Source organism: Sinocyclocheilus rhinocerous, unplaced genomic scaffold (genome assembly GCF_001515625.1).
Source record: "Sinocyclocheilus rhinocerous isolate Xijiao unplaced genomic scaffold, SAMN03320098_v1.1 scaffold3916, whole genome shotgun sequence".
Lineage (NCBI taxonomy): Eukaryota > Metazoa > Chordata > Actinopteri > Cypriniformes > Cyprinidae > Sinocyclocheilus > Sinocyclocheilus rhinocerous.
Window position 1 is genome coordinate 178,764 of NW_015643503.1, and position 9,770 is coordinate 188,533.

The 9,770-nt window shown below is 38.2% G+C and overlaps 1 protein-coding gene across 1 annotated transcript; it reads right to left on the reverse strand.

Annotated features, from left to right (window-relative positions):
* Window positions 1-6,012: 6,012 nt before the first annotated feature.
* Window positions 6,013-9,255, reverse strand: LOC107757328 (homeobox protein otx5-A-like). The gene is made up of 4 exons (XM_016574774.1): window positions 9,247-9,255; window positions 8,877-9,000; window positions 7,716-7,867; window positions 6,013-6,762 (listed from the first exon to the last, which is right to left on the reverse strand). Exons 2-4 carry the CDS (start codon window positions 8,971-8,973, stop codon window positions 6,148-6,150), a joined length of 864 nt encoding a protein of 287 aa, XP_016430260.1. The 5' UTR covers window positions 8,974-9,000; window positions 9,247-9,255; the 3' UTR covers window positions 6,013-6,147.
* Window positions 9,256-9,770: the final 515 nt, after the last annotated feature.

Below are 9,770 nucleotides of genomic sequence, written 5' to 3' on the forward strand. Positions count from 1 at the left end.
ATTTCTTCAGTGTTGTCACATGAAAAGATATAATAAAATATTTACAAAAATGTGAGGGTGTACTCCGTTCTGTGAGATACTGTAAGTGTGCGTGTGTGTGTGTAAGTGTGTGTGTGTGTGTGTGTGAGTGAGTGAGTGTGTGTGTGTGTGTGTGTGTGTGTGTGAGTGTGTAAGTGTGCGCATGTGAGTGAGTTTGTTTGTGTGTGTGAGTGTGTGAGTGTGAGTGTGTGAGTGTGTGTGAGTGTGTGAGTGTGTGAGTGTGTGTGTGTGTGTGTGTGTGTGTGTGAGTGTGTAAGTGTGCGCATGTGAGTGAGTTTGTTTGTGTGTGTGAGTGTGTGAGTGTGAGTGTGTGAGTGTGTGTGAGTGTGTGAGTGTGTGAGTGTGTGTGTGTGTGTGTGTGTGTGTCAGGTCACACTGCACTACAGACAGATGGGGGAGGAGCTTAGTGAGAGCGCGTGCTCAGCTGTCTTTCTCTCTGTCTCTAGATAATTTCAGTGTTGGACATGAAATAATAAATAAATAAAATCCTACCATTGTTATTTTAGTACAGTTTTTATGCTATTATAGTATTCGTTAATATTTTGAATTACTTTTCATTTTTACGTTTTCAGTTTTCCTTTTACTTGAAATTTTGTGCAATTATCTTTTTTTTTTTACAAAAATATTTGTATTTACCTGCAATTTATTATTTCAATTTATTTTTTAATACTTTTAGTACGTCCACTTTTTTTACAGTTATTTTTAAGTTAATACTTTTTGTTTCAGGTAATGAAACTGACTGCAGGTTTAGTTTTAGTTAACAAATGATTCTTCAGACATGAATATTACTGGAGTATGTTTTACAAGAAAATACTATTTCGGTCTTTCGGTAATTATTTGTGAAATTCATTAGCTATTTCTGAGTGAAAGTTCCCAGAGTTTTCTTCGAGTGTAGCAGCTCCTATCAGTCCTATAGAATCAGGTCTAATGATCACAGAGTAACACAAACACTGTGCAAAAGAATGTCTTTTTCTTTCTGAATCATGTTTTCAGTCACTCGCGTCCGCAAACGTGTGAAGTGCTCTGATTGGTGGAAACCGTCAGGGTCACATGACCCATTACATCACTGGATTGAGGTCAGGCCTGGATTAGACAGAATAGAGAGATTAGGAGCTGCTCAAAAACACAGGAGACTGGAGAAAGAGCGAGACGCCTTCAACACGTCAGACTGACTGATTTAGTTTGTTTCACATGCACTTAATAGACATGAGTGCAGTGTTAGTTTGGAAAGAGCTTTTCAGGTTTCTCCAATGCAAAACAGCAAAGATTATACTGATGTGTTCCAGACATTAGTATATAATGAAAGTGAGTAAGAGCCTCAGAAGTGAGCCATGAAATTTAATGAATGAGAGACGTGACGCCACAGAAAAATAACCTTCAAATATAAATTGGAGGAATTTAATCAAATATATATAAAGATAATGTGTAAACAATGCCTTCAGTCTCAGTGTTTTCTGTTCTTCTGGCTAAAAATCGATACTGATCTCCAAAAGTGTTACTGTATATCATGATATCTTTTTTTATATTATAATAGGAAATTATTTTGCTATTATTATTATTTTTAATTGCCTGATCAAATGCTCAGGTAGACATTTCATAAGCACTTATTCATGTTGTTTACATTATTTAATCAAATGTACAGTAAGTGTACAGTAACAGCAGGAGTTAACGCCAATGTTTTTTTTAGAGATTTGATTCAGAAAATGAGAGACGTGGATGAATTCAGACAGAATGTGAGTATATATAAGTAGCTCAATACATTGCAGTACTTTTGTCAGAATGGAGAAGGTCTTAAGGGTCCAGTGTTGAACACGGCTCATGCGCATCTCTTGTTGCTGTAATAAATATCGCTTGTTTTCTAGATGTTACTGGACGTCAGCAGTGTCGGGGAAAGTTACTTTTAAAAGTAATGCGTTACAATATTGCGTTACTCCATAAAAAAGTAACTAATTACGTCACTTAGTTACTTTTTATGGAACGTAATGCGTTACGTTACTTTTGCGTTACTTTTTAAATCTGGACAGGGTTTGCTTGTTTGTTTTTAAAATAAAAAAGTTCTATTTTTGGCAAATATAAAAGCCTTTTCACACCAAAAGTGAAATGAATAAGCCTCGGGCTGAAGGGAAAGTAAATTTACGTCCGTACAGTAGAATGCAGAAGAAGACATTTCAACACACTTCAGCAATGGAGTAATTTGTGATTATTAGTACGGTTGAACTGGATCATCGAAGACATTGGTTAATAGAATGGGATTAAATACATAAAGGATATTTGTGTTGTTTAACATTTAATTATTGCAGGTTTACGTCATATTCTGAGTTGCATTATTTTTATTCATTTTGAGGAATACTGAATCTGTGTTTGTTTTGTTTTTTGTGAGTGAGATGAATTAATGCATATTCATATTTATTTTAGAACTACAGTAACATCTTCTGATTTCTGTCACCATGGCAACACCAGAGCTGTCAATCAATAAATGGGAAACAAAGTAACTTGCGTTACTTATTTGAAAAAGTAACTCAGATATTCTCTTGTAAATTAAAAAGTAATGCGTTACTTTACTAGTTACTTAAAAAAAGTAATCTGATTACGTAACTCGTGTTACTTGTAATGCGTTACCCCCAACACTGTGTGTTAGCCTGCACTGAATCTTCTCACAGACGGAAGAAACTGAAGGTCTTCATGGAGAAGATGGATGAAGATCAGGTCTGAAACTCACTGACCCACTGATTCTGATTCTGATTCTGAGCAAGACACTGAGAAGAAAAGACTAAACGAGAGTGAGAGAGACACAATAATCCAGACTAATTCACTCTGAACAGCGCCGGAGCCTAAGAGGATTGAAACATTTGCTAAATTAGATCAGTAAAAATAACAAACTACAGACAGAGAGAGAGAGAGAGAGATGGAAGTGTGTAATTACACTCGTCCCTCTATTAATTCTCTACATTTCAGAGATAACAGCCAAATGTAAAGTTATCAAAACACTGATGGAGGTGTTTGATTGCTGTTAAAGGGACAGTTCACCCAAATATCATCATTCTGTCATCATTTACTGTCCTCATGTCGTTCAAAGCTGTATGACTTCTTCTTCTGTGAAACGCAAAAGAAGAGATTTTGAAGAATGTTTGGAACGTAACCGTTTTGGTTCCCATTGACTTCCATTCTATTTTTTGTCCATACTAACTCAATGAGACTGAAAGTGTTTGGTTTGCTGCGAGAGGCTTTCTAATAATCACTTCAGATAGTTTCTGTTTTACAGATGAAACGTGACTCGATGATGATGATGATGAAGGTCAAATTCAGGATCGTTTCTACAAAACAAGCTGTAGGTAAATGAGACTTAGTATGAGTTTATATCTGTTTTTAAAGATGGATGAATGTATTTGTTCTTGAATGGAGTGATGTGTGTCAGCAGAAGTGTGTGTGAAAGAAAATATACTTTAAAAATGGATATAATGGGTGAGAGGAACTTTTTTCAGTTATTCAGAATTTTCCTCTAGGTTTGAAATCACACACACACATACACTCACACACACACACACACACACACACACACACACACACAGTCTTTGAAATTAAACCGTGTTTGTCCATCCTGTGTTGTGTTGTGTAGCTGTAAGAGAGAGATGCAAAAAACAAAGAGAGATGGAGGGAAGGGTCACAGGAGTGTACTTGTGTGGGTGTGTGTGTATCAGTGTGTGTGTATCAGTGTGTGTGTGTGTGAGAGAGTGCGCGTGCGAGTGTGTGTGTGTGTGTGTGTGTGTGTGTTGTGTGTGTGTTTTCATTGGGTGAAAAAACATGTCCAGCTCATATTTAATTCCAAAATCAAAGGAAACGATTGAGCATCAGGAAAATAAAGCTCATTTTAAAACCATCAAGATATTTTACCATTTTGATAAAATGTATTTTTATTATTATCATGATTATTATCATTCATTCATTTATTCCCTCTCTGCATTCATTTTGAAGTCATGAAAATATTGCCAAGTCTTAATGATTCTAAAAATCTATTATGCTATATAACAAAATAGAATTATAACATACTAAAATTATATAAAAAAACTGACCTGTCCTGTATTTATGGAAAGAAATGTTTATTTATAATTCATTAAAAGTTTCAAATCTACAAGACTCTAAATGCAAACACAATGAAAAAGCAGGACATTACAAAGAAAGACAGAATCAGAAAAGAGAGCAATGATTTACAAACAATGAAAGCTCTGCGTCTGTGAGCGTGAGAAACCCCTGAGATTGACAAGAAAACAAACGCTGATTGTTGGCAGCATCTAGACGTCAAGCGAGAGAGAGTTTGTGGGTTGATTAACTCCATTTAACTCAACACGTGATTTCATTCAAGTAAAGTTTGACGTCTCAGAATCACCGTCGTGTAAATGAGAGTAAATACCGAACGTTTCACAGGTTTAGAAGGAACAACAGATGCTTGATCTAATCAAAATATCAATTAAGAAAACATATAAACGAAACATCTTCAGCTAGAGTTCACGTGTCCCAGCATGCTTTGCTCTCCTGGAGTCTCTGAGCGGGACGTTGCAGTTCGTTCTTTAGTTTCAAAAGCAGCTTATTCACAAACATTTGGGATTCTGAAGGTTGAAATATCATCTAGCCTAATGGTCAACCTCCTAAAACAACAAGACTGTGCTTCAGCAGTTCAGATGATGATGATGATGATTTTTGAGATGTAAACCACTGCACTAAACATCTGAGCTGTGCATCATCTCAGCACGTCTATCATCTACCAGCTACACCTCCTTCAGTGTTATTCAGTTAGAAACATCTCCATCTACACGGGACAGTCTGCTGTACTTCTGTCCATGTCGTCCAAACGCTTCACTCGTGCGTGAACGGTTCAGAATATCTCGTTATCCACATTCATAAAAATAAAGGTTCTTCATGGAACCTTTCCACTGGACAAAAGGAAAAAGCTGCTGAAAAAGAACAAAAAACAATATCACTCTTAAATATAAAGGCCATAGAAGAACCATTTTGGGCTCCTTGAACCTTTCAGTTCAGGTTTTCTTCCTTTTTTTAAAGTTCCTAAGGACCTTTAGTGGTTCGATTGATGTTAAAGGTTTTTGGAACCATCAATGGCAATGAAACCATGACAGAAGCTCTAATGGTCTGCACTACAAATACCATTATAAACATTACAAACCATCAACTGTTAAGCATTAAAACCATTACACGCTAAAGAATAAAAGTTCTTCATTGGCTTCCATGGAAGCTTTCCATTCCACAAAAGGTTCTTTATAGTGGAAAAAGATTATTAAAATGTTCTTCTCACTAAGAAAAGTAGTTCAATGAAAGGCTCTTTGGGGAACCCAGAATGGTTCTTCTATGGCATCGGTGGGAGGAAAAAAAAACATTTTGGACCTTTATTTTTAAGAGTGACTCAAATGGTTTCCAGTAGTGTGTTTTGGGCAAAATCTCATTAGTATTCAGTGGTTTTAACATGCCACCAATAGAAGGCAGCAAATTACCAGTAGAGGACCGTGACAGTTTCCATTAAAACCAATACAATTCCCATTAGAAAACCATTGCAAATAGTGTTGGGGAGAGTTACTTTTAAAAGTAATGCGTTACAATATTGCGTTACTCCCATGAAAAAGTAAATAATTGCATTACTTAGTTACTTTTTATGGAAAGTAATGTCACCTGTTCTGGGCTTGCCTACTCGTTTTTAATAACAAAAAACCCAAAAGTTATATTTTTTACACCAAAAGTGAAATGAATAATCTTCAGGCTGAAGGAAGATCCTCCGATTCTCTGATTTCTGACAGGAGAGCGGTCAGTCAACACATGAGAAAACAAAGTAACTGCCGTTACTTAGTAACTCTTATATTTCATTGTAAATTTAAAAGTAATACTTTATTAGTTACATTGAAAAATGTAATTTGATTGCGTAACTTGTAATGCGTTACCGTAACACTGTAGGGTTCTATTTTTTTTTTCCCAGCAGATTCTTTTACACTTTTTTCAGAACTGTTCACTCAAAGATTCTTTGGGGAACCAAAAACCGTCTGTTTATGGCATCGCTGACCCATGTTGGAGCCTTTTAGAAGTGCAGCGAAGCTTCTTCTAGATGCTCTACAGGACCTGGAACTTCCAGGAGTTCTGGTCCTTGTAGTCCAGACAGTCCGCAGCGTTGAAGTTGAGCTTCCAGGACACCGTTTGGTCTTTGTAGTCTAAGCAGTCGACGGCGCCGAAGCCCAGCGACGCGGCGGTGTAGCCCTGCGACGAGAACGAGGCGGGGGACTGGCTGAGCGCTGCACCCATGGGACTGAGAGCGCCCCCTGTGGCCGACAGCTGCGGGTGCATGGGGGACAGATACGAGCTGCAGTCCAGCCCGGTGAAGTAGGACGAGGAGGCGGCGTAGCTCTGCCCGTAGGCCGGGGCCTGGCTGTAGGTCATGGGGTAGGCGCTGGAGCGCTGCAGGCAGGCCGTGCTGGAGACCGACAGCGGGTCTTGAAGCGGAGAGATGGAGGCCGGGCTCCAAATGGACACGGTGGCGCTGGTGGAGCTGGAGCTCGGGGCCGGAGGAGGCGGAGGGCTGTAGGGGCCGTTGGTGCTGGCGCTGGGCTCGCTGACGCTGGGCTCTCGGGCCGGAGACGACTTCTTCTTCGGCGGTCTGGGTTTGGTCTGGCCGCTGGTCTGTTGCTGCTGCTGTTGACGGCACTTCGCACGACGGTTCTTAAACCACACCTGCAAAACACAGACGGGTCTCTCTCAGTCAGTGTCCCGTTCCTCTCAACGGCAGAATTAGAGTTTAAGTAAAAACAGTGTTTATAAAGTGCTTTTCAGAAGAGAAATACATGTGTGCATTCATAGAAAAGAATCCAGTCGTAATAGAAATAAAATAATAAAACAAAATACAACAATAAAATAAATCAAGGAATGGTGATTCATGTGAACAAGTGCTGCCAACACTGCTTTGCTTTTATAATTTCTTCAAGGTTGTACTGTAACTTATTAACTAAAACTAAAACCATTAAAAAAGACAAAGAAAGAAAAAATTGCTACTTAAAATGAAATAAAAGTTTAAGTCAAGTCACCTTTATTTATATAGCGCCTTTAACAATACAGATTGTGTCAAAGCAACTGAACAGCATTAAATATGAAAATAGTGTGTCAATAATGCAAAAAGTTTAACTTAATGTAATGAAATAAAACCTTATAAAAAACTATATAGACGTATTTACGAACACAAACTAATAAAAATGACAAAAACACAACAAAATGACTAAAATGAAAATGAAAACAGAATTAAAAAAAATAAAATCTAATCGAAATATTAACAAAAACGAATATATCTTTAATATATAATGTATATAATATAATATTAATCCCCAAAAACCTTTCAATGAACACTTTCTTGAACCATTTTAGTGGGAAGAACATTTTAATAATCCGAATATTTTCCACTATATACATTAGTTAGAGAAGCGCCATGTTTAATTTTTGATATATATTTAACATTTTAATATTGAGAAGAATATTTCCCACTGTAGACCTATGGCTCTACCCAGAATGATGGCTATAGACACCCGGTTTGCGCATTAGAAAGCCCCATGGTTGTGGCATGTCCCAGGGGTTCCCCGCTGAAGCCAGGCGTCTCTGGGCTCTGCTGAAGCTCTGCTGGGCTCTGCAGGACTCACCTGGACTCTGGACTCGGGCAGGTTGATCTTGAGAGCCACGTCCTCTCTCATGAAGATGTCTGGGTAGCGTGTCTTGGCGAACAGTGACTCGAGGATGTCGAGCTGCGCGCGCGTGAAGGTGGTTCTCTCGCGCCGCTGCTTCCGCGGAGTGTCTGAAGATAAACCACACAAACACAAACACAGATAGTCTTTCATGTGCATCCATCTATCCATGCATCATCTATCCATCTACTTAACACTTCAGTCGTTCCCAAATATGCTCAAAAGTTTAATCGTTTAGTTGTTTAAGTCCACACTTGCAAGCATGAATTTATGAAATGTCTATGGATGAGATGTGGTTTTTTCTTGCATAAAGCTGACATTTAACATTCTTGAATTTGTCTTACATCTCTGAGGATTATAATGCAGGAATTAACTAATATTCTCTAATCGGGAAACGCGCGTTAATGAGCGCAATCAGCAGTATTATTAGGAATTATTCATTCGTGTTTACAATGATCATTATTTCTCGTCTGGCTAATAAAACCCCGTCAAGACTTTTACGAAATAAATCACCATCTGATTTGAAATTATATGAATATTATTTATATTAGAATTATCGGAACTGAGTTTATAGTTCATCACTCTCATGTTCATATTTTAAAACTTAAAATTCAAATTTTTTTTTTACGAAATAATTAGGAAATTCAGTAGACTAATGTTCGTACCCGGCGAACGCTTTTCGATTATAGTACTGGATTTACTCGTGATAGAAGAATTGAGTATTTTTAATAAACAAGCTGAGCAATACACAAAAATATTTTTCTTGACATTCTGTGTAAGAAAAATTAGCATAAGTCATATTCATAAATAAATGACGTAATGTTTATAAAACATGTTTTAAAGTCAGTGCAGCGCAAGTTTTTTTTAAAAATTATATATATATATATATAAAAGTGCGTTTATATTTAAGAATGCTTAACTGTGATTTTGCAATTTTCTAAAGTCGCTGCTTAAACTAATACATAAAATAATATTAATAAATAATAAAGATAAGCTGATCATCACCTTTGCGCGCAGTTTAACGCGTTAAATAACATCTAAATTCTCATTAGTAGGCTATAATGATGAAATAGTAAATTCGTGGATCAGAAATGGAAGCGGGGTTCGGTCAGTACTCACTGGGGTAACCGACAGCGGAGTGCAGGAGATCCATCCCGGTACCGGACAGAGTCAAGCCGTTCACCGAGTAATGAGGCTGCTTCATGTAGGACATCATGACTATAAACTCTCTCTCTCTCTCTCTCTCCTTCTGTCTGTCTGTAATGGATCTTTAGTTCGGCGCTGACTGTCTGTCAGTTTTATCTGCAGTCTCTCGGATGCTGTGTGTCTGTCTCTCTGAGCTCCAGCGGGCATCAGTGGCGGGGGGTCCGGTGTCCGGTGTCCGGTGCTCGGGGCTCGGTGCTCGGTGTGACAGTGAGATGAAGTGAGGAGGCTGCGGCTAATTAGAGACGGACAAAACCGGCACAAACCCCTCCCTCCATCCCTCCACCCCTCCCTCTCTCTCAGATCCAATAAGTTATATATGCATTCAAATGTAGGCGCTTTTATCCAAAGTCTCTTTTAAATGCGGAAAACCGCAATCTAGGCTATATATCATATCACGGATATTGGAGCCCGGTCTCATGAAAATGCGTATAAATAGTACGCCAAATAAAAACGAAAACTCGTGGTATTGATACGCAAAAATGGAATTTGGCGTGCATATGATATGCATCTACCCCGCAACCCTAAACCTACCCATCGCGTAGCATATACACGCCAAAGTCCACTTTTGCGTATCAATACCACGAGTTTTCGTTTTTATTTGGCGTACTATTTATACGCACTTTCGTGAGGTCGGGTTGGATATTCTGTGTCAGCATGAAGTATATAAGTTATTGCGCAGGTAATGTTCGTATGAATAACGCAATAAATCACGTAGAGCTCTTGTACCTCTTGTACTCTTTAAAGGAACCATTTCAGAACCTCTCAATGCTCAATTCTTAGTGTAAACACTGACAAAACTGACAAAAA

What these genes read in the sequence shown, in the direction of transcription:
- LOC107757328 (XM_016574774.1), bottom strand. Translation starts at nt 8,973, where the DNA reads ATGATGTCCTACATGAAGCAGCCTCATTACTCGGTGAACGGCTTGACT. An exon ending in CTCCGCTGTCGGTTACCCCA is followed by an intron (nt 7,868 to 8,876) that starts GTGAGTACTGAC and finishes GTTTATCTTCAG; the next exon opens with ACACTCCGCGGAAGCAGCGG. An exon ending in TGCCCGAGTCCAGAGTCCAG is followed by an intron (nt 6,763 to 7,715) that starts GTGAGTCCTGCA and finishes TGTGTTTTGCAG; the next exon opens with GTGTGGTTTAAGAACCGTCG.